We start from the raw sequence: 22,304 nt of genomic DNA, 5'->3' as shown, positions 1-22,304 counted from the left end.
TGTGTATCATCACCCCATTTTATAGAAGGGAAAACTGAGGCCGGGGGAAGAGAATGATTTGTCCAAGTTAGCAGCTGGGCAGGAGCTCTTGGCTCACTGCCAAATTCAGAAAATTGTGTGAATTCAAGGGGTAAATGTGAAACAGCCTTGCAAACTGTAAACGCCTCGGGTGGGAGAGTCAACGCCTGGGGGCGTGGTGAATGAATGATGGCCAGGAGAGAGGGAGCCGAGAAAGGCGGCTGTACAAATCCCGACGGTAGAAGGATGGGTTTGCCAGGCGACCGCGGGTGCGGGAGGCGCGGCGCCACGCGGCTCTTCCAGGGAGAGAAGGGGTGCGGCCCGCCCCCTCCCCGCCCCACCCCCAGCCTCCGCGCCGCGGCCCCTTTAAGAGGGGGCGGGGCGCCCTCTGGCGGCGGAGCGGCGCGCGCGGCCGGAGTCGGAGCCCGAGCCGGATCCCGGAGCCGGAGCGGAGCGGAGCGGAGCCGGGGCGGAGCGGGCCGAGCGGGCCGAGCCAGCAGCCGAGCTGGGGGCGCGGGCGGGCGGCATGTACCGGGCCCGGGCGGCGCGGGCGGGGCCGGAGCCCGGCAGCCCAGGGCGCTTTGGGATCCTCAGCACCGGGCAGCTCCGGGACCTGCTTCAGGATGAGCCCAAGCTGGACCGGATCGTGCGGCTCAGCAGGAAGGTAGAGCGGGGGGCGCAGGCGGGGGGCGCGGGGGACGGGCCGCGGCCTGCCGGACCTGCCGACCGACTGAAGGGCCTCACTGGCCGAGCCTCGGGGCCGCCGGAGCCTGGCACGTACGAGTGGGCCCAGCGGAGCCGCCCCCGGGGGAGGGGGCGCCCGGAGCCGGCCTGGGGCGGGTGGGGCGCCGGAGACCCAGGGAGGCGCCTGTGCACCCCCGGGATGGCCGCGAGGCGTGTCCTACAGCGGATGCTCCAGGGAGGTGTGTTCGGGAGGCAGGGGCCGGCTGTGTTGTGGGGGGCCCTGGCTCGCACACCCACGTTCTGTAGGGCCAGAAAGGGGAGGCGCCTTCCACAGGAAAACTAGGGGCCTGTTTGACACCTGGGGGGACCGTTGGGAGGGCGTCCGTATTCTCGGGGTGCAAGAGGGGTCTTTGTGTCTTCCGTTGGGTAGGGGTACTGAAAGCTGAGGTGTGTATTCCATAGGCCACCATAAGAGAAAGTTGTATATTTCACAGGAGATAGGCCTGGGCTGGCTGTCTGTGGAGGGGCAGAAAGGGAAAGTGTACACTGGAGGGAGGCAGACAGGAGGGGCATGTGCATCCTATAGGGGACAGATGGAGGGTAGTGCGTTCTCCAGGGGCAGAGAGGGAAGGCTTGGCCCTCCTAGTAACAGAAGGAAAGAGCATTCTCCAGGGCCAGGAAAGAAAGGGGTCTGCTTTCTGCAAGAGAAGGAAAGCTGGGAGCAGGTGCTAGGGGATCGGGGAGGAAAAGGGGGTGTGTATTCCTTGGGGTGTGGGGATTCCACTGGAGAGCAGAGGAGGGTGTGTGAGGGAGGAGAGGGGGCTGGAGGGGGTGCTATGCAGGGACAGGGTGAAGACATCACTCTGGAGAGTAAGAGCGGAGGGTGGGAGTGTTTTCAGCACAAACACCTGAGGAGGAAGCAGACAAAGGCCTGGAATGAGAGGGAAGCTGCCCATGCATGGAAAATGGGACAGAGGAGGGAGGGGGACTCCTCGGGGACCTGAGCAGACATATTAATTGAAAAATTAAAAATTAACTAACATTTGTAGAGGCCTTCATAGTTTTCCGCACTTAAGTCTCACAACCAGTCTGTAAGATAGACGTTTTTTAGCTCACTTTCTGGAAGAGGAAACTGAGGCAAAGCACAGTCTGGGCTCAGTCCCTCCACCTGTTGGCTCACTATCTTGAGATTGGGGTGCCTTCGGCTTGGCCCATGGCCCCAGGGTGGCAGTAGGTGGCCATGGTCAGACTCCCTGAATGGGCCTCTTGGCTATTCCCTGCCGGCAGTTCCAGGGCCTGCAGCTGGAGCGCGAGGCGTGCCTGGCTTCCAACTACGCGCTAGCCAAGGAGAACCTGGCATTGCGGCCCCGCCTGGAGATGGGCCGCGCTGCACTGGCCATCAAGTACCAGGAGCTTCGGGAGGTGGCCGAGAGCTGTGCGGACAAGCTGCAGCGACTGGGTGAGGAGACAGCAGGACAACTGCCTGGGGTGGGGGGCAGTTGGCCATCTGGCTGGTTGGCCTTGGGAAGTGCCCTGCTCTGAAGGGTGGGACTTGGACAGATCAATTTCCCCGGGCAAGTTTGAGGGGTGCTACTCTGGGAGAACACCAGAGGTGGGGAAGTGAGCAGTCAGTAAGCAGAGCTGGGTTAGAGAGGCCAGAGGGGGACCCTGGGAGAAGGGGTCCAATTCCCAGGGGCCTTCGGTGCTCTAGGAGTCACAGCCCCTGCTTCCTCTTTTGCACGAGGACTGGGGGGGAGGCGCACAAACTGATCCTGTGGGCCATCGTTCAGGTGAGGAAACTGAGGCTGAAGGGAATTGTAGAATCACACAGAGGGTCATTGAAAGAGTCAGGATGGGGCCCTAGGGCTCTTGCCTGTCTGTCCTGGGCGACAGGCCCTGAGTGCAGGGGCTATTCACACTGTCCCTCTGTGGCCCTCAGAGGAGAGCATGCACCGCTGGAGCCCCCACTGTGCGCTGGGTTGGCTGCAGGCTGAGCTGGAAGAAGCTGAGCAGGAGGCTGAGGTGAGAGGAGGGGCAGCTGGGCCTGGGGACAGGGAGGGCCCTGTCCTCTCATCATCCCCCACCCCTTAATTCTTACACTGCAGGCTTGAGAGTCCCTCTCTTCCAGGAAGCCTGCCCTGAGTGCCTGGCCCCTAGAGCCTGCTGCATTGCTATCTGCCCTGGACACAGGGCTCGCCATCCTCACCTGTGCCTTTTCCCCCGGCTCCCTGTGAACGTCTCAGGGCGGCTTAGGCGAGGTCTACAGAGGAGCTGGGACAGACGTTTCAGTGCTGGGTTGGGAGCATAGTGCTCAGTGAGTTGGAGGAGGTGGAGCAGGAGGGGCCCTGGCCCTGGCCTCGATGAGAAACACCTAAATCTACATCAAGTGTGTCCCCATCTCTGATCTCGCCTCTTCTCTGACCTAGCAGGTCTGGTGACAGTAAGGAAATCAAGGCTTGAGTAGAGGACATTTGTCTACAAGTCAGAGGCAGACCCAGGCAGGAACTCTGGTGCCAGTCCCCAAGCTGTGGGGTGGTTGGCATTGGAAGGGATTCAGGGTGGGAATTTAGGGTAGGAGGGAGAGAGGACCAGACCTCAGTCTTTGGTCATGTCCCTCCCAAACTGTCCCTTCTCTCCTGTCCCAGGAGCAGATGGAGCAGCTGCTGCTGGGGGAACAGAGCCTGGAGGCTTTCCTGCCTGCCTTCCAACGAGGCCGTGCCCTGGCCCACCTGAGGCGGACCCAGGCCGAGAAGCTGCAGGAGCTGCTGCGACGTCGGGAGCGGTCTGGTCAGCCAGCCCCCACTGCTGCTGCGGATCCCCCCAAATCCTTCCCCGCTGCAGCTGTCCTGCCCACCGGGGCCGCCCGGGGGCCACCAGCAGTGCCCCGGAGCCTGCCCCCCTTGGACTCCCGCCCAGTGCCCCCACTGAAGGGCTCCCCCGGGTGCCCCCTAGGCCCAGCCCCTCTGCTGAGCCCTAGGCCCTCGCAGCCAGAGCCCCCCCACCGGTAGGATCCAGGGTATGGCCCCCCAATGGAGGGCCCAGACAAACTTGATGCGTGGCTCCTCCTCTTCCTCCCCCACTGCCTGGGTGGGGGGAGGGGCAGGCCCCTCCCCCTGGCCCTAGGCAGGCCCTGGCCCTGGAGGCTGAGCTGGGGAGGAGGGTCACCTGGAAGATGCCCAGAGAGAGGGCCCCAGGTGGGGTGGGCAGAGTATTATGCCTCTGGCGCTGAGGAAACTCTGCCTTTTTTTCTCCCCGGCTGGGGCCTCCTGGGTGATGGGCCAGCCCCAGTGAAAGAACTGTACTCACGGGGGCCTGAGAAGATGCCCGCTTCCTTCAAGGGGCCCTGCCTAGGGGCGCTGTGGCCCCCTGCCACTCCACTGGGCTCACACAATGCCAAGGCCGACAGTGTTTTCCATCATGTCCTGAGCCTACCTTTCACCCAGTTCTGGGGTCCACCACCTAGGAGCCAGGTGGTCAGGCTCCAAGTGCGGGGACAGGAGCGCCATGGCCCTGGGGCTACTACCTGCCCCACTCATGCTCCGGACTCTGGGGCAAGGTAGGCCAGGGACTTCTGACCTGCACAGGTGAGAATGGGCCATCCCCCGGAAAGACCATTCTGTATTTTTCTGTCCCCGTCTCCTTAGAATGGAACCTTTTTGAGGGCAGGTCCTTGTCTTTGTATGTTCTGTCCCCAGCCCCGCCTCCCAGGGGCCGTCAATAAATGTGATGATGAAGATGATGATGCTGCTCGCCTCCTCTCTGCTCCCTCCACCAGCTACTCTGCTGTTGCAGCCTCCGTATCTCAGCTCTGGCACTTCCTACTCTTGAGATGCCCTCCCTTCCTCTCTGCCCATCCAAAGCCCAGCTGTCCTTCAGGTCCAGCACTGCTCCTGCCACTTCCATGAAGTCTTCTCTGATTACCAACCCGTGGGAGTCTTTCCTAAGTCTTAACTTCCCAGTACTTCTGGCCAGAAGCTCACTCTGTTCCCCTATAGTTCTCCAATTGCCTCACCTGTATGCACCTTCTTTTCCAGGGTCGCCCGTAATCCCAGTCAGGATAATACCTGCTCCTTCTCTGGCCTGCCAAATGACCACCCCCACTGAGTGATGGAGGAGGTTCTGAAGGGCTGAAGGTTATCTGTCTTCAGCTTGGGTAAACACTAGGTGGCCAGCCTGGCTGATGATTGTGGGCCAAGAAGATGGGAGAGCAGGAACGTGTCTTGGATCAGCTTAGGTCAAGTCTAATGAGACGAAGTTTGGCAGGAAGGCATGGAAGGTCCTGCAAATAAGAGGGGACAGTCAGAGTCACATAGAAGCTAATGTGATCTTGGTCCATGTTAATAGGGATATAATCATCTAGAAAGAGGCAAGTTCTGGGTTGGCTCTACTTTTTACTGAAGTTTTAAACTCTAAGAGGGACCCCAAAACAGCACCTTTAATAATGATGAGAACGAGGATTGGGACTAAGTCCCGTGAGGAACAATTGAGGGATCTATTTGGGATATGTGTGCGTCATGTTTAGCCTTTAGTCCTAAAGGACTGCTTCACATAGAGCCAGAGGTCAATCAAGACCAGTGGGTGGAAACCACAGGTTTTGGCTCAGTATGAGGCTCTTGAGTCACGGCTGCTACTGGAGGTAGATGGTCTCCATCTCTAAAGATGTGTGACCAATACCTGAGTGACTGCTTAATGGGATCTTCAGAAATTTAGGCAATAGTTAGAGAGACTGGCACATTTGAGCTTTTGACAGACCCGCAAGCCCAGATTCACCCCTAGCAGGGGCAAAGCACTGATCGAGCCCACTTGGGGACTTCCATCCCTCATTGCCTTGGTTCTCCTACTCCTCACTGCTAGCACTTGAGCTGCTGGAGCTGAGGGGTGCTGGAGATGACACAAGGTGCCTGCCTGAGATGACAGAAGACTGAACAGCTCAGGAAGACCTGCATTCTCAGCACAGCCTCGGGCAAGCCGGGCCCCTCTCGCCCTGGCCTCCCCTTCCTGGTCCATACCTCAAGGGAGTTTTTCATTTGTAACTAAAAGGAGGAAAGGGGCTAAGGGTGGGCATGTCTGAGCTCCCTCCACTATTGTGAATTGGGGCACAGCCTCTAGAAGGCAGAGGCTAATGTCCACGGTCTGGTGCAGCCTCCCCTTCCCAGGGCAGGTAAGAAGAGAAGGAATGACCCACACAAGGGAGGAGCTGGGAAGAGAGGAGAATGTTACCATGGGAACCAGAAAGGGTCCATCAAAAGGCCTTCCACACCCCTCACCTTCCTCTAGGAGCTCAGACTCAGTTTTAGAGGAGACAGGGAGTGCAGCCCCCCTAGTATTCAGCTCCAGCATGAAAAAGACCAAAGACCTGAGGCAGGTGGGTATAGGTACCACCAGAGTGGAATGGGCCTTGCTCTGGGCCATGGGAAAGACTTAGGGTTGGATGGTTAATAAACTTTATTAACCCCTCTGCTTGAAGTTACATGGAATGTTCTGTAAAGTTCCAGGCAGCCTGGGCTCTCTCTTCTGCCTGGACACTTCTGGAACTTTCTATTTCCAAGTTTTGGGGCCCTAGGGAATGTTTTGGGTGGTAATCCTCTGTGAGAGAGGATAAACTTGAGGGTCTATGCCACAGGTTCCATGAGAAAGATACTATTATAGACCACCAGTGCTTTTACAAACCAAAAGCAAAAAATTCCCCAAGTAAAATTCCCACTCCTTTTTGATAATAAGGAGTTCTTGCCCTTCAAGAGTCTGTTATGTGGACCTCCTTATTTGGAAATCACTAGCTTCTGTGTATTTTCCTAAGCTTCCCACCTCGTTTTCCGAATATGAAACATAATAACAATAAATGTACTTTTTTTTTTTTTTTTGCTAATCAAGGCTTACTGAGTTAAGCAGGCCTGCACCAGAGTGAGCTCAAACCTTTTATCACTGAATCGTGTGGTCACTGCAAAGCCATGGCTAAGAAGCTGCCTCTGACCCCCAAGACTAAAGAGAATTTAATGGTTTATAAGAGACCAAGTCTGACTAGCTGCAGGTTTATCCCAATTTATACAAGGATTTTACACAAGAGATTGATTGCAGGGATTGGTGTTACTGTACTGAAGGACCTCTGACTGTCTGGGAACTTGCCACCACTGTAGACCTCTCAAAAGATCCTTCTTGTCCCACAATGAGAATAAGATCAACACTGCCTCCCTGTGTAAAGTGTGAGCTCTTATAATAACATAGGTGGTAACCTAGGGATGTGCAAACTCAAAGGCCTGTAGAGGCCAGGAAGGTCAGGGTGCAAAGAAATCCACCCTCCCACATCTTCCTGGAAATGCAGGGTCCCCTTTCTTTTTTTCCCTCTTGCGAGACACAGGATAGAGAGAGAGACTTCTCTAAGAGCAAACAGGTGCAAGTGTGTGCATCAAGGCCTCTGACACGGCCCCTCTGCTGCTGGGAGTGCAGCAGGCTGGGGTGCAAGGTTCTACCTAAAGGCAGACCTTACACCTCCCGGCAGTCACGCAGGTAGGGGAGAAAGCTGAATGGTGGCACATTTTCCCATTTTTTGAGAAGTCAGAAATCTAGATTTCCAGGCAAAGTCTCCCAAGTTCTGAAAGCTGGCTGAAGTGATTTTAAGACACTGTGCCCTCCACAGCCACACGATGCGAGCAGGTTGGCTGTGGCCTGTGAACCAGGAGTCTCGGTCTGTTCTTGGTCCTCCTGTAACAGGCCTCCTTTTGCCTAGCAGCAGTCTCCTCCCAGGGTGGAGGGTGTGAACGTTGATGGGGCCGAGGCCGGCTGGGAGGGCCAACCCACTTCAAGACTAACGCCAGGGCCCCAGGCTTGAACAGCCTTAGGAGATAGTGGGGACATGGCTAGGTCCACAGTGCCACTATGACCTCATGACAGATGGTGAAGGTGAGCTCTCTGCACTGGCTTCTTGGGGATGGGAGCACTGAGCATTCCCAGCACATGCAAGTTCACGAGGTCCAGACTCAGGTCTCTCATCCTAAAATACTAACAGAGACAGAGCCTCCACAGCTTTGCCTTGGCCACCAGGGCTCCCAGCCTGGCCTGAGAGCTAAGCCGCTGAGGGTAGGTGGGCGGGCCTTCTGCAATCCTGCTCAGTGTGTGACCTTATCACAGGGCTGAGGAACGAGAGGGCAAAGGCCAGGAGAGAGCCTACTTCTCTAGTGCGCTGAATTCCAGCGAGTGGACTGAAGCAGCACTGCCACTTACCAGCTGTCCCTTCTCTCGGCCTCTCTGCATGGGATCTGGTGACCTTCCAGCAAACCCAAAGGACAGAGACAAGGACCCCCCATAGACACCACCCACCATTTCCTCAAAAGTGGGTGTGGTGGCCACTCAGGCTCCACCCTTGGTGTCTCAGCTTCAGGTGGCTATAAGGGATGGAGATATATATTCTGTCAATATTGACCAACGGACAGCTCACTGGTCTAAGGCAGGCTATTCTTACTCACTGTGGCTCATGCTGAGACCATTACAGAGGGCAAGTTGCACCCAGTGAACGAAACACCAGAACCTCGCAAGGAACCAAGGGATCTTACTCCCTCAGCACTAGGATGTGTAAAGAATGTTTTTACCCAGCAATAAATAAAGGATAATGGAGGGAAAAGCAGTTTGGCTCAGGAGGAATAAGTCCTGATCAAGCCCAAAGACAGTATCACAATAGCCTAGACATGTATACCTTTGAGTCCTGCTGTCCTGTCTCCCCATTTAGGATCTGTGCACACTGTTCACTCAGCCTCGTACTGTACCTGCACCCCCATACCCACCTCAGTGAGCACAGCCTGGGCAAGCTGGGCCCCTCTGGTCCATCTGCCTTCCTAGGTCCAAACTTCTAGTTTTGTATTTGTGACCAAAGGTGAAAAGGGATAGAAGCTGACCATGTCTCAACCTTCCTTCACTGTCAGGAACTGGAGAGAGCCCCTAAAAGGCAGGGGCTCATGGCCAAGGCCTGGTTCAGCCTCTCCTCCCCAGGACAGGTAAGAAGTTGAGAAAGGAATGAGTTAGGACAATCATAGGGGGGTCAGGAGGGGAGAAATGATGTAGGAGCTAGTTGTGTGTGTATGTCAGGGGTAGGGGGTGGTGTCCTTCAAAAAGCCTCCCATATATCTCCTTTTCCACGCAAAGCCCAGACTCAGTTTCAGGGATGGTAGGGAGTGGGTTCTCTTAAGAGTTCAGCTCTGGGCTAAAAAAACCAGAGGCAGGCAGGATGGCACTAAAAAGAGGAGAGTGGGCCTAGCTCTAGGCCCAAGGAAAGGCTTAGAGTTGGATGGTTAATATTTTATTGACTACCCTGTTTGGAGTTGCATGGAATGTTCCAGAGGTTTCACAGAGTCTGGACCCCACCACCCCAAACATTCAGGAGCTTTCCATCTACCTCTATGTTCTGGGGCCCAGGGAATGTTCTTGGCTATGATCTTCACCAGGAGGAAACAAAACGAGAGGTCTATGGCAAGGTGCCTGTGAGAAAGGCCCCAGATATCACAGACCACTAGTGCTTTTACAAAACCCAAAAGAACTCCAACCCCATTTGACAGAAACTCAAATAGAATCTTGCCCCAAGGACACTCTGTTATGCCCCATCTCCTTGGCTGAGAATCACTAGCCTCTGTACATTTTACTAAGTTTCACTTCCTGTAGTTTGTGTTTCGTAAAGAACAGACTTTCCCACTTGTTTTCCAAATATGAAACATAATAACATTAATGTTCTTTTTGAAAGTACATGTGCCCTTCCCCCCAAACCAAGGCTCATGGAGCCCAGCAGGTCTGAACCAGTGTGGGCTTAAATCTTTACTACTGAGTCATATGGTCACTGCAAAGTCATGACCAAGAGCTTGCTCCCAACTTTCAAGGCTAGAGAAAACTGAAGGCTTTCCAAGAGACCAAGTTGAACTAGCTGTAGGTTTATCCCCATTTATACAAGGATTTCACACACAAGATTGAGTGCAGGAATTAGTATTAATATAGCAAAGCACCTCTGTCTTTGTTTAGAACCTAGACTTAGGCCCTCACCCCTGTGGTAGATCTCCTGCAAAGGTTTCCTGATCCCAGCTTTACACTCAACCCCAGGGCATAAACGCTCGAGTACCTACACAGCTAACCCACACCCCACATGCTGAGATTTGGGGTTAAGACAGCTGGATTACCACAGCTCTAGCCAACTGATGACCGACTGCTTAGCAGCAATTTGGAATAGAGGGAAGGAAAAAAACCTCAGCCAGCTCTGAATAAGTAAGTTTCCGCCACGTGCCTCCTGTCCCTCAGTAGTCCTGTCTCCTCCAAACTCCCCCAATTCCCACAGCCTCAAGCAGCCACGTTTCAAGGACTTGGCTTGTAGGGCCTGTGATAAGCACTGCAAGCAAAACAGGAGGACAGGCCACATTCAGGCAACTCAAACTGCCAGTTTGTTGCTCTATTTCTGGGATGGGATGAGCTGCAGTTAGTGATGGGTTCAGCTGCTCAACAGATGACCAGGTGACAGGCACACTGTCCCAAGGATAAACCTGACTCTACTGGCATTGTATTTTAATCACCAAGCCCATTAGAACACAGATAATCAAGTGTAACAGGCCTCAAGAAAGCAAATGATTTGCTCCTCTGCCGAAATGCCCACAGAGTAACTTCTCCAAAGTCATACAATAGATAAGCATGGGCACAGGAATGCTGATTCCTGTGCCCCATGACCTTACTTTCCCACTCCCATCAACAGAAGGGGGAGTGGGATCTGGGGCTGACCACCACACAACGGCAAGGTTTCCACAGATCACATCCTTATGCTACATCAGATCTCACCTGTGGCTTGGGGAACTCACAGAAAGACAGTTTCATACAACCCCAGAATCTTTCTTTTGGCAGCCAACAATTGGTCACATTGCACATTTCAAGGTTAGAGAGGAGCCCCACGCTACAAACGTGGGGCAGGCAGAAGCAGGTAAGTCTTGCTCAGGGGCTTACAAGAAAGCCAGAGCAAGTGTCCTGGAAGTTAACAACCTCTGGAAGCAGGCACCCCCGGGGCTCCAGGAAACCCTTTCCTCTCGGGCTTTCGGGACTCTTCACTGGGGGCCTCTTTCTCGGGCATCAAGTCTCCTTTTCCGGGCCAGAGGCGTACGGATGTGCAGGTCAACGGCTAAGCTGGCCAGGTGGGGAAGAGGACGGGGAGAGCGGGTCTTTCGGACCCCAGCAGAGGTAGACAACGGAAGGCAAAGTGTTCAAGATGACAGGAAAGGCCATTTTCTTGGGGGGCTGGCTGGGGGCTGCTCCCCTGCCCTCTACTCTCCGATTAAAAACGAAAGCCCATGATGATGAAGATTATGAGCAGAACGAAGATTAAAGCCGTGTCTCGGGTCTCGTCCCAGTGTAAGCCCTTCTTGGCCCGATCCTCCCGCTGCTTGCGAAGGGCCTCTCGTCGGGCCCTCAGGTGCCGTTCGCGCTTCAGCTGCTCGCCGTAATGAGCCTGGTAGAAGGCGTCAAAGTCGAACATGGGGCGGTTGCCACCCGGCGAGGCCTGACCACGACCCTGGGTCCGAGAGGCGGGCGGCGGGGTGCGGGGCGAGTCCGGGTCGGCGGAGGGTGTCTTGGAAGGCCGGACTCCAGGGCCGCGCAGGTCCTCGTCGCTGAGCAAGCCGCGGTCATACTTGCGACGCAGGGTGGCACTGCCCAGCACCACGTAGGCCTGGGAGATGCGCGTGAAGCGCTCGGCAGCCTCGACGCTCCCCGAGTTGCGGTCCGGGTGATAGAGGAAGCTCTGCCGGTAGTATGCCGCCTTGATTTGCGCCTGGGTGGCCGTAGAAGGGACGCCAAGCAGCTCATAGAGCGCCGTGCGCGAGTACGGCCCGTCACTCTGGGAATAAGAACTTGCTTCCAGGCCCAGACCCAGTCCTAGGTTTTGAGGAAATCTCCGGGCCTGCCACAACCTCCACAGAAACAACCGCGGCCACCTCAGATTGCGCCGGGCCGCCATCTTGCATGAAGCCGGCAGGCGGTGCAAGATGAACTGGCCAATGGGAGGCGTGCGTTGTTCGCAGCCCGTCGGCCCTGTAGCCATTTGGGTAAAAGAGAAGGCGGGGAGAGTGGGTGGAGCATGCGTCTTACGAGGCGGGCGCCCGGCCGATGACATAAAAGCCGGGCTCGAGGAGCCGCTCGCGGCGTTTGTGCTGCTGCGGCGTGGGTATGGCGTCTCGTGGGCGGAGACCGGAGCACAGCGGGCCCCCGGAGCTGGTGAGGCCTGTGGTCCACGGGCACCCGTCTCTTCTTTCCTAGGGTCTCCGCATCTTGATTCCTCCTCCGACTCTCCTTGTTTTTTTCTCGTTTCTGCAGTTTTACGACAAGAATGAAGCCCGGAAATACGTGCGCAAGTAAGGGGATGCTGGATATTGCGGGGCGTCGGGGGGTCGGGAACCGGCAAGTTGCTCTGACTGGGGGGACCTTGCTTGGAAAGCACGCAGAATTTGAGAGTGGGGAAAGGAAGAGACCTGCGTTGTTCCCATTTTTTAATACTGGCAGAATCAACTTTAAACTTCCGAATTCTCTGGGTCTCTAACCTTAGCATCAGAATGGGAGTGAGCATATCTGTTTTCTCTAATGTGACAGTTTAAGCGTGCGTTAAAATAGGTAGGAGGCAGTGGATACGTGTAAGGTGTCAGTGCTGTTGACGAGAAGGAAATAATATTCATAGAATGCTTACTGTGTGCCCCGTTTACATTATCTCAGTAAATCCTCAGAACAGCTGTTGATATAGTATCTGGTTTTCACAGAATAATTTGTATGATTACAAAGTCATTTACCAGGTAAGGGCTGGAGCAGGGGCTTCCAAACCTATTGTTTCCAATACAGTGCTCTGTAGAAAGTTCTTCAGGTAACTTTTCTCCTTTTTTGTTCAAATTAGAGTCTAGGACAGAGAGAGTCAGCAGAAATCTCTGGCCAGTTACCATTATGTAGCAAATAAAAGCTTTTTTCCTCCAGCTGCAGAGCCCTGTGTTGGGCATTTTTGAGAACTATTAGGTGCGATTCTTTTCCTTGTTCTTGGGAAAGCCAAATATACTCTATACTACTTCTTTTCAATGTGGTAACCAATGGCTATTAGCCATCTATTGAAAACATGTTTAGTCTGAATTACTTAGTATGAAGAAAATGTACAATACTTTATTGACCTTTTTTTATATTGATTTTGTTTTGAAATTATATTTGGAACATACTGCGTTAAATAAAATTTAATATTGACTACATTGGGTTTAGTTAATTTTACGTATTAATTTCTTTTTAACTGTGGCCTCTAGAATGTCCTCTGTAGCTTGCCTTACGTTTCTCGTGGACAACAGTCCTGTAGATTTTTCTTGTGCCTTGTTGACCCTTCTATAGGAGAGTTAACTATGGTGGATAATTCTCTAGAAAATATGTTCTACAACATCGAAGCCTGATCGTGTTGAAAATACCCAATGATTGTTCGTTAGATAAATGATTTTGCTCTTTTTACTTTAGCTTTGCAGCTGGTACAATTTTACTTGGTTTTACAACAAAAAGTGTTTTATTACATGGAATTTTGGGATCAGTTATAAATAGCTGTAGGTGAGTTTGTTGGCCGGTAGAGTACCTTGAGATGATTGTTCCTTTTTCTCTTTCTTTGTTTTTTTTTTTTTTTTTTTTTTTGACCTGGGTGAGGTTTCAGCCCAGAACTCCTTTTACCACTTGCTTGTGTTTCTGTCTCCCTAGCTCACGGATGATTGATGTTCAAACCAAAATGGCTGGGCGAGCATTGGAGCTCCTTTATCTGCCCGAGGATCAGCCTTGTTACCTGTTGGATATTGGGTGAGATCTGGGGGCCCATAGTCCAGGTGGTGGGATGTTTTTGTTTCTCACACTGTTAGAGTCCCTGTTTGAATGTGTCTTTCAGCTGCGGTTCTGGGCTGAGTGGAGATTACCTCTCGGATGAGGGGCACTACTGGGTGGGCATTGATATCAGCCCTGCCATGCTGGGTAAGTTTATCCTGTTAAGCACTGGGGTGCACTGACCTCCATGAATATGGGGCAATGATGCAAATCATGATTCCCTTACCTCCTCTTCTCTGATGTAGATGCTGCCTTGGACAGAGACACGGAAGGAGACTTGCTTCTGGGGGACATGGGTCAGGGCATTCCCTTCAAACCAGGCTCCTTTGATGGTTGTATCAGGTAAGAGTCTTCACGCCCTGCTTTTAGTCCTACAGGCCAGTGCTTCCCAGATCTGGCTATGCAGCAGTGTCACAAAGGATACTGAAAAACACACATCTCCCAAGATTTTCAGATTTATAAGGTCAGAGCAATGCCCCCAAATATGCACTTTTAAATGTATTTCAGAGCTACTCCTGTAATTGTCTTGCACTGCCAGGTTCAGGCACCATGGTATAGATTTCTCTGTATGTGTGGGGGTGGGGGTGGGGGACGGGTGGTCTTCTGAACTCTAGGAGCCATTTTATGGGTCCTAGCAGACATTTTGTGGGTCCCAGGAACCATTTTATGGGTCCCAGGAGACATTTTGTGGGTCCAGTAGCCATCTTGTTGACTTCTCTTCAAAGAACTTTGTAGTGGAGAGTGGCCCTGACTGCTCCAGTCTCTTCAATGACTTAGGAGTTCTTTCTGAGTTGTCTGGGTCAAGTTTTGAATGTGTACGTAGTACTTTGATAATGGATTTTAGAACATTGAAATTATCATTGGAAACATGAAATTCTTTGTCTTCTGTTCTAAATTCTGTTCAGTGTTTGGTTTAGTGTTTTGTTGACTGGGTGGAGGTAGGTAGGGACTAGGGAGGAAGTCACAGTTTAATCGTTACCTGAGGGGAGACCTCCTGTGATCATAGAGCTGTAGGGTTACATAGTAGGGATCTGGGTGAGGAGTACAAATTTGGATTTGAGGATTTTCTCCTAGGGTAAGGGATTAGCTTACATCTGGGAACAAGATTAGGGAGGAAAAAAAAACATTTAAAAGATAGCGATTGCTCTTCAGTAATGATCAGGTGGGATGTTCTAAGCTGCAGAAAATCAAAGCCAGGAATATGGCTTTGTATGTTTAGGTAGTAGGTAGTCATTGTTAGTTAGCTTTTAAGGAGAGGTGGTATGGCAAGCCTTTTTTCTTGAACATTTGTTACATGCAAGAATAGCCGCTTGAGGTTTTAATTTAAATCTAGGGATCGTGGAGACACTTAGCAGGTACAGTTAAAGGAAGTGATTTGGGAAGAGTGAATGACTTTAAGTCCTGTGAAGCGTGTTTCCCTTGGTTAGAGGAAGGGAGTGAAGGGATAGATGGCAGAGACCTTGACCTGCTGAGCAGTTCAAACGTGAGATGTGTGTAGAAACAAGATTAAGGAAGTGTTTCTTTGAACTGACTGCAAGGAAGTTCACACTCACCTTCTGTAGACCCTGGTTGTGCAGTGTTACAGAACAGTGACCTGGGGTAGAGGATGGCTCCATGCTATAATGCTTAGCATGCCAAAGGTCCTGGCTTCAATCCTCAGTACTTCTATTAAAATATATATGATAAATGTAATCACCCCTCCCCCCAAAAGAAAAAAATATAATCAAAATAGTGACCTAGAGTGGAGTCGCACATGCCAGCAGTGTGGACGGGAGGGTTCCACCTGGAGATGGAGGCTGTGTGGTGGTAGTGTGAGGAGGCAGGGAGGAGCCATGTGTATCACTCCCCTTCCTGACTTAGGTGCCTTCCTTTTTCAGCATTTCGGCTGTACAGTGGCTCTGTAATGCTAACAAGAAGTCTGACATTCCTGCCAAGCGGCTGTACTGCTTTTTTTCTTCTCTTTATTCTGTTCTGGTGAGTATGAGATATCCTCCCCCCTAGGTCTGACTACTTGTCCCTCTCTTGCCCTGGAGGTATCATGATGAAGGAGAGGCGTCCCATGGGAATGTTGTTCAGATGGGACCACAGGGGATGGCAGGACCTTACTGTGGTTACTTCTGTCTGTCCCAGCCCCTCAGCCTATAAATAGAAAGCTCAGTGGGTTGACACTCTCTAATGAAACGCAAGACACTGATGTCAGAATCTGAGACTGATCACAACTCCTATGTCCACTGTGCTGAATTTTAATCAGAAGCTGGTTTGAGGGCTTGGACTCCACAGAGTGAGGACAGGGACATCATGTCTAGGCCACAAAGGGGACACCTTCCAGAGTGTTCACATCCTCTGGCTCCCACTTTGCCCTCCCCTCACTGCTGATGCTCAAGTGGGAGCAGTGTATTTTATTTACCACTGTGAGAGCTTTCATTAATCTTGTCGTTATAACTGATGGCCTTGATTTGTTGTTTACTCATATTAGTTGATAGTTTGAGATTCTAAGCTCTAAAAATGAGTTCTTTGACTCTTTCCTTTTTTTTGGAGGTCCAGGTGTTTCTTGGTCTCCTTAGTCTCTTAGTCTCCTCGCCTGACCCCTGGCTTTCTTAGGGTGGGTTGTCCCTGCAGATGGCTGGCTGGTCTTGTGCATTAGGTGGTTTCTCTCCTCCTCAGCCCCTGGGGTTAACCTGAAGTTTTGAGGGCTTTCTCTCTGCTGAAATGCTCTTTCCCAGACATTTAATAGCAGCTCCCTACTACATGCAGGTCTCTGCTCAAGCATCCTTCAGAGAGAGGCCTTCTTTGAACCAAAAGTAAATTTGATAGTTTCTGGCATGCACCATCCCTCGTCCTAACTTGTTTTTCTTTTTGGCACTTAATCACCACTGTTGATATAGCTGTCTCCCCTCACTTTGGTTGACTCTTTGTTGATGGTTGTATCCCTGGCCCTGACCTTGCACATACTGAGAACTCCATAAGTATTTCATGACTAAGGAAAGGAGGAGTGTCTGGGTCCGGACCCCGTGGGATATCTTTAAGACAGTGGTGCTTCTGTTGCAGGCCCGGGGAGCCAGAGCTGTCCTGCAGCTGTACCCTGAGAACTCAGAGCAGGTGAGCCCTTTGGCCTGCTGCGGGGGTGGGGGAGCAGGACAGGTCACCTGTTCCGCTCCTCACTCACCTGCCCTCCTGCTGTTGGGAAGTGACAGAACAAGGAACCTTAGGCTGATTGGTGGGAAAGGAGGGAGTGGGCTCCTGAGGTTGGTCACTGTGGGCCCTGCTGGCATGTTTTATGACCTAATGTCCTAAGGAAGAGGGATACCGGGCCCAGGGATAGGATGTTTGTCTTCTCTTGACAGATAAACCATATACTATTAATTTTCATAAGCAAAGAAGGAAATGGGGATGGGGGAGAGTTCTGTGGAGTGTGGTGCATGAGGAATGAGAGGGTAGGAGGTTCCGACTCTGAAAGTCAGCTGGCGAGCTGTCCCTGACTAGTAACATGAATGAGTCTGCCTCCCAGTTGGTGGCCATCCATTTCCTGAGATTTGAGTGGGGTGGTGCATCCCTGACTAGAAAGTAAGAATTAGGGGAATTGCTTGTTCTGTGGTCCCCAAGGGAGGTGTCTGCCATGGCTGATTCTGCACTTTCTCTGCATGGCTTTTGGGGACTCAGAATTAGGAACAGTCTGATAGGGAAGACCTTCAGTTCTCCCAGGGGAGGTCCATCCTGGGGCCAGACTGGCTTCTTAAGGGGAGTGGAGGGGAACCTGCTGCTCCCCCAGCTGCCCTGCCTGACTCCCTGGCCTTCTTTCCCCAGTTGGAGCTGATCACAACCCAGGCCACCAAGGCTGGCTTCACTGGTGGTGTGGTGGTGGACTACCCCAACAGCGCCAAAGCCAAGAAGTGAGTGCTGGGGGCCAGGGCACTGCCTGCGCTGCAGGAGAGAGGGTGGTGGTGTGGACCTCACAGGCCACTAATGAGTGGACCAGAGCAGTGCTGACTGGGGTCACCAGGGCCCTGGCAGGCAAGAGGCCTCGCTGTGTCTGTACCTGTTTATGAGTGGGAGGGTGAGAACTGATCTCGTCCTGTGAGGCTGTCTGAGCCCAGTGCTCACTCTGCTTTCTTGTTTCAGGTTCTACCTCTGTTTGTTTTCTGGACCTACAACCTTTATACCAAAGGTGAGGGGTCCTGAGCTTGTAGGCCATGTCTTTTGGGTTCTCTTCTTGTGGGGCTTGGCCAAGTACCTGTCGGAAGGGCTCAGGCCTGGGTACCTAAGCCTCCTGGGGTGGGTGGATGGGTTGAGAGATCTCCAAGGTGATCTAAGAGCACTTTGGCTCCTGCAGGGCCTGGATGAAGATGAGGAAGAGGAGGCCAGGGAGTCCACGTTCACGACTGAGAGGTAATGCTGTTGTTTAGCCCTGCTTAAGGTGCAGGCGGTCCCTAAGGTGGTCCCTAAGGTGGCCAGACTCCTCCATTTCTCTGCTTTCACCGTGTCTCAGGGTCTGACATGGCAGTGACACCAAGGTGGAAGTAGAGCTGGAGAACCCTTTGGGACTGTGCCTGCACCTGCCTGTGGCTGAGTGACTGTGGGCAGCCTTCCTCTCTGCCCTCTTGCCATGTTTAGCAGGCTGTCTCCTCCTCCCAAAGGCTGCTTCCTCCACCCCCATCCTGGACCCCATCCCTTCGTGGCTTGTGTGGCTCCCTTTTCTCTCCTGCATCCTCATCTCTACTCTCCTGAGTCACTCCCATCAGCACACAAACGTGCGGCACAATTTTTCCTGTCTTAAAAAAGATCTTCCTTAGCCCCGTAACAGCTTCTGACTGCCGCCCTGTTTACCAGCCTCTCTTCATAACAGATCTCCTGGAACTCGCCGTTCTCCCTGTCCCTTCCCTGGCTCATGCTTCTGTCTAATCAGAAATTGCTCTTGTCAAGGCCACCACCAACCTGTCTTGCCAAATCCACGGTCACTTCTCCTTCAGTCTCCTCTGACCTCACTGTAACTTGGTAGTAAATGACGCAGCCCATCACTCCCTTAACTCTTTCCTCCCCTCAGCCTCCTTCCCCCGGCCTGGTTTCCTGTTAACCTCACCGGCTGTTCTTTCTTGGTCCACCCTTTGGCCCAGCCTGGACCCCTGCTCTCTCTGTGCTGCCTTAAACACCACGTTTAGATGAACTCCCAGGCTTACATCCTTGGTCTCAGCCCCACCTCTGATTTCCAAACCACCTCGGCCCCTAAACATCTGTGCCTGAACTACTCACCGGTTTTTGGAACAAGACAGAGCTCTTGGTTTTCACCCCTGAACTTCCTTCTTTATGTCTTACGTTCTCAGCCCTTCCCTCCTCCTCATGTCTCACATCCAGACAGTCCATCCCTTTTCCCCACTCCCACCTGCTCTGCTCACCACTGCCCTTGCCTGGATTACTGAAAGCTGCCTCACTTGTCTCCCTACTTCTGTCTGCCTTTTTGAATCCATTTTCTGTGCAGCAAGGCTGTGCCTTTTTCTTTTTCTTTTACTTTTAAAAAATGTAGATCGTTTCTTGTTACCATTTCTCTGTTCAGTATCTTCAGTTGAGTTCTTACCTTTATTTTCCCTAACACCTTTCACTGCTCTAAATCATAAATAATTATTTACTTGGGTATTATTTCTATCCCCAGCTAGAATTAAAACTTGGTGGGAACTTGTATTATATCCCTGACACCAGAAGAGTGTCTTGTAAGCAAAAGGTATTCAGTGTTTGTTGAAGAACAATTGATTATACAGTAGTGAAGGAGAAGGTTATTTCTTAGTTCTGATTGATAGGAGTGAAATGTTTTCAGACTTCTAGGACATTTAAGAGGCAAAAGGGGCAGACGATGGATGAATTTGGAAATCCCACGAATGGTGAAAATCATGAGTGTGGCCCTCCTGTCCACCACGGGTTGGTGCCCTCTGGCCCTCTGGGGTCCTCTCCCTTACCTTCCCCAGCCCATTCTCCACGGGGACTTGGGGGCCTCTCCCAGATGTTTCTGCTCTAAGGTGCCCATCACTTGCTCACAGGGAGTGGTCCCACCTGCTGCTCCATGGGGAAGGTACAAGTGACTCCCTCCGTCCATCTTAGGCTCCCTCTTGTCCTCACACTGGTGCCTACAGATGACATGTCCTAACTGTAAACTTAGGTAAGTCATGGGACCTGAGCATCCATTTCTCATCTGTTTAAAGGTGGAGGTACATGCCACCCGCCCAGGCAGTGCGAGGGCAGGTTTGTACGGGACTCAGCACAGTGCCCTCCAGGCTCCTCCTGTGGAAGTCCTCCGAGTTGAGCGGGGAGGAGGCTGGTGTCTGTCGTTGGGCTTATCAGGGGCTTATCCCGGTACTGTCACATTCAGGCCGCTTCTTATAAATGCATAGGTAAATAAGAAAACGTTGTTGAAACCTTTATCTAATTTATTTCTTGCTTTTTTTTTTTTTTTGCACCAACTTTGCTTAATCTATGTATTCCTTAATCCTTGCCACTTGGCCTCCGTCCCCTCTGGCACTTGTGTGGACACTTCCCTCTTGGCACCTGTGGTCTGGCCACCCTCCATCCTCACTGCTCTCTGTCTCCGCTGATGCCTCTTTTCCCATCGTCCCTTTTGCAGCTCACATCTTGCCCCGTTCGACCTCACTACCTCTATGCTTGTCCTTCCTTAGAGACTCCTGGGGATGATTCCTGCTTTGCACCTGGCACATCAGACTCCTGCTCCCTAATTGTGGGCCTTCAACTTTCTTTCATGAACTGCTGTCTCCGTACACCCTAAAGTCTAGATCACGTTGTGTCGTTCCTTGGGTATAAAGCATCACTGCGTCCCTACTGCTCACTGGAGGGAGAACACATTCCTTGCTGGTGGTCGCACTTCCATGAACTGGCCTAGCCAAGTGAGATTCTGAGATTTCTTTTTTTAAATCTGACTTTTATTACTACGTTAGAACGGATGAGAAGTAGCAGCAAAAAGGGTCTGTCATGCAGTCCAGCTTTCACTAGTCCTCAGGCAAGGAGGAAAGTGTGCAGGAGAATTACTCCATCCTCAGCAGACCCTCGGCGTCTCACTTGGACCCACCGCCTCCTTAGATCTATGAATCCAAGCATCAGACTCCTCTGCTGACCTTCCCCTTCAGTCCTTCCCAGTGCCTCATTTTCATATACTGCTTCTGGTCTGGAATGCTGCCCTACCTTCTACATTAAGAAATACCAGCTTATCTCCATGGCCCTCTTGTTTTTCCCAGAATCTGCTTTTCCTATTCCTGTCACTCCTTTAGCAGCTGCTGGCCTCTCTGCACTCACTTTGCCTAGTGCAGGTGGTCTCTGCCACAGCCCAGCCACGGGCTCTTGAAGGGCGGGGCTGATTCATACCCCCATAGAACGTCCACGGGCCGTGTGTGCAGGTGCTCAGGAAATGGTTACTCAAATGACAAGCAGCCTCCATGGTGTGTTATGCTGGAAACAGTTTAATTCCAACTGTCAAGTGGGGATGTGGTCTGAGGGCCCAGACTCCCCCTGTTCTCAGGGCCTCTCTCCCATGAAGCTGTGGGGGTCTCTTTTCTCCTCAGTCAGGACCGGAGGCCAAGATCAGCCCTTGAGGATCATCGTCAGGGCTGCCACGAGCCAGGCAGCCTTGTTTTCCTACCTCAGACATTTGTACTTGCTGGGAGCCCCAGCCTGTTTGTACCAGGCTCACTGACCCCACAACCAGGCTAGGTTCTTAAGTGGCAACAGTGGGCCTGGGGCCTCTGGCTTTCCTTGGATGCTGCCAGGCTCTTGTGAGCTGATCCTGGCCTGAGTGGCCCCCAAAGCAGCTCCGCCCCTGCCTGCACCACTGGCAAACGTGCACTTCAGTGGTCGCCTACAGCAAGGCTGCCTGCTGTCGAGGGGGCCCTCCACGTCCTGCCTCCTTCTACACAACTGCTCTGGCCCCCGCGATCCCAGCAGAAAGGGGTGTCCAGAATGGGGGCTTCTTTTGTGGAAGGGGCATCTTGAGAGAAGCTCACCATGTTTCCCTGCCCGGGTTAACCTGAGTGTCAGCCAGGCCACTCCGTCCCCCAGTTCATAGCCATGTCTCCTGCGCAGGGTCCCATGTAGGATGCTGAGACGGGGGCTGGTGAGGAAGAGCCGAGGGTGGGTGCTGGAGAAGAAGGCGCGGCGCCGGCGGCAGGGCAAGTGAGTACGGGCTGGGGGTGGGCTGCGGGCTGGGGGTCGGCCACCCAGTGGTCCCACGGGTTCTTCGTTCTTTTTCCTGAAACAGCCCTGTTCTTTCTGCCCTGTTACTTCTTTGCACAGGGAGGTCCGACCCGACACTCAGTACACCGGCCGCAGGCGCAGGCCCCGCTTCTGAGCAGGCAGCTGTGCCCAAGGGGACAACGTGGGGACTGCACAGTCATGAGCTGTGCCACCCGGCCCAGGCACTGGCCTCGGGAGAGTTTTCTGTATTGACGTGCCTACTTTATCTGCTGACAAAAATAGTGTTTTAGAAAAGTTCTACAAAGTTTTAAAGTTCAAATATTTTCTTCGCTAAAGGTTCTGAGAGCGTCTTATTTTTGTTCTAAAAGCAGTAAGCCACTTTCTGTGGAACTCTGGCATTTTCTAGCTCTGTGATCCTCAATAAATTTCTGAAGTTCCTCTATTCGTGGGGGCTTGATTCCTATGTACAAATTAGGTTTAAAGAATTTAAATGTATGAAAACATTCTTTTAACCTGCAGGGAACACAAGTAGATTAAGTTAGGGCTGCTGCTATTACATGTAACTTAGGTGTAACTGTTACACAACA

General features: G+C 52.5%; 3 protein-coding genes and 1 non-coding gene across 7 annotated transcripts; 3 read left to right on the top strand and 1 right to left on the bottom strand.

The window, feature by feature from the left end:
• Positions 1 to 434: 434 nt before the first annotated feature.
• Positions 435 to 4,441, top strand: VPS37D (VPS37D subunit of ESCRT-I). The gene is made up of 4 exons (XM_032459555.1): positions 435 to 682; positions 1,990 to 2,161; positions 2,642 to 2,724; positions 3,348 to 4,441. The coding sequence occupies exons 1-4, from the start codon at positions 545 to 547 to the stop codon at positions 3,708 to 3,710; spliced, it is 756 nt and encodes a 251-aa protein (XP_032315446.1). The 5' UTR covers positions 435 to 544; the 3' UTR covers positions 3,711 to 4,441.
• On the bottom strand, positions 4,424 to 11,696 carry DNAJC30 (DnaJ heat shock protein family (Hsp40) member C30). 2 transcript variants are annotated; one of them, XR_004312545.1, is made up of 2 exons: positions 10,501 to 11,696; positions 4,424 to 4,981 (listed from the first exon to the last, which is right to left on the bottom strand). XR_004312545.1 is itself a non-coding variant. In XM_032459554.1 (1 exon), the coding sequence occupies exon 1, from the start codon at positions 11,666 to 11,668 to the stop codon at positions 10,988 to 10,990; it is 681 nt and encodes a 226-aa protein (XP_032315445.1). In that variant the 5' UTR covers positions 11,669 to 11,696; the 3' UTR covers positions 8,974 to 10,987. The 2 variants fall into 2 exon arrangements, 1 of the variants encoding a protein (XP_032315445.1); XM_032459554.1 differs by lacking the exon at positions 4,424 to 4,981 and having other exon boundaries at positions 8,974 to 11,696.
• A 106-nt stretch (positions 11,697 to 11,802) lies between these two features.
• BUD23 (BUD23 rRNA methyltransferase and ribosome maturation factor) lies at positions 11,803 to 22,159 on the top strand. 3 transcript variants are annotated; one of them, XR_004312538.1, is made up of 14 exons: positions 11,805 to 11,925; positions 12,025 to 12,062; positions 13,417 to 13,512; positions 13,598 to 13,680; positions 13,779 to 13,875; positions 15,411 to 15,507; positions 16,582 to 16,632; positions 17,338 to 17,423; positions 17,653 to 17,698; positions 17,864 to 17,919; positions 19,340 to 19,440; positions 19,560 to 19,678; positions 21,607 to 21,696; positions 21,817 to 21,841. XR_004312538.1 is itself a non-coding variant. In XM_032459548.1 (12 exons), exons 1-12 carry the CDS (start codon positions 11,878 to 11,880, stop codon positions 21,869 to 21,871), a joined length of 843 nt encoding a protein of 280 aa, XP_032315439.1. In that variant the 5' UTR covers positions 11,806 to 11,877; the 3' UTR covers positions 21,872 to 22,159. The 3 variants fall into 3 exon arrangements, 1 of the variants encoding a protein (XP_032315439.1); XR_004312537.1 differs by lacking the exon at positions 21,817 to 21,841 and having other exon boundaries at positions 11,803 to 11,925; positions 19,340 to 19,678; XM_032459548.1 differs by lacking the exons at positions 19,340 to 19,440; positions 19,560 to 19,678 and having other exon boundaries at positions 11,806 to 11,925; positions 21,817 to 22,159.
• On the top strand, positions 21,047 to 21,177 carry LOC116657706. Its single transcript, XR_004312902.1, has one exon.
• Positions 22,160 to 22,304: the final 145 nt, after the last annotated feature.

Source organism: Camelus ferus, chromosome 18, assembly GCF_009834535.1.
Source record: "Camelus ferus isolate YT-003-E chromosome 18, BCGSAC_Cfer_1.0, whole genome shotgun sequence".
NCBI lineage: Eukaryota > Metazoa > Chordata > Mammalia > Artiodactyla > Camelidae > Camelus > Camelus ferus.
Note: the sequence above shows the minus strand (reverse complement) of the source record. Positions and strands in the feature narration are given on the sequence as shown.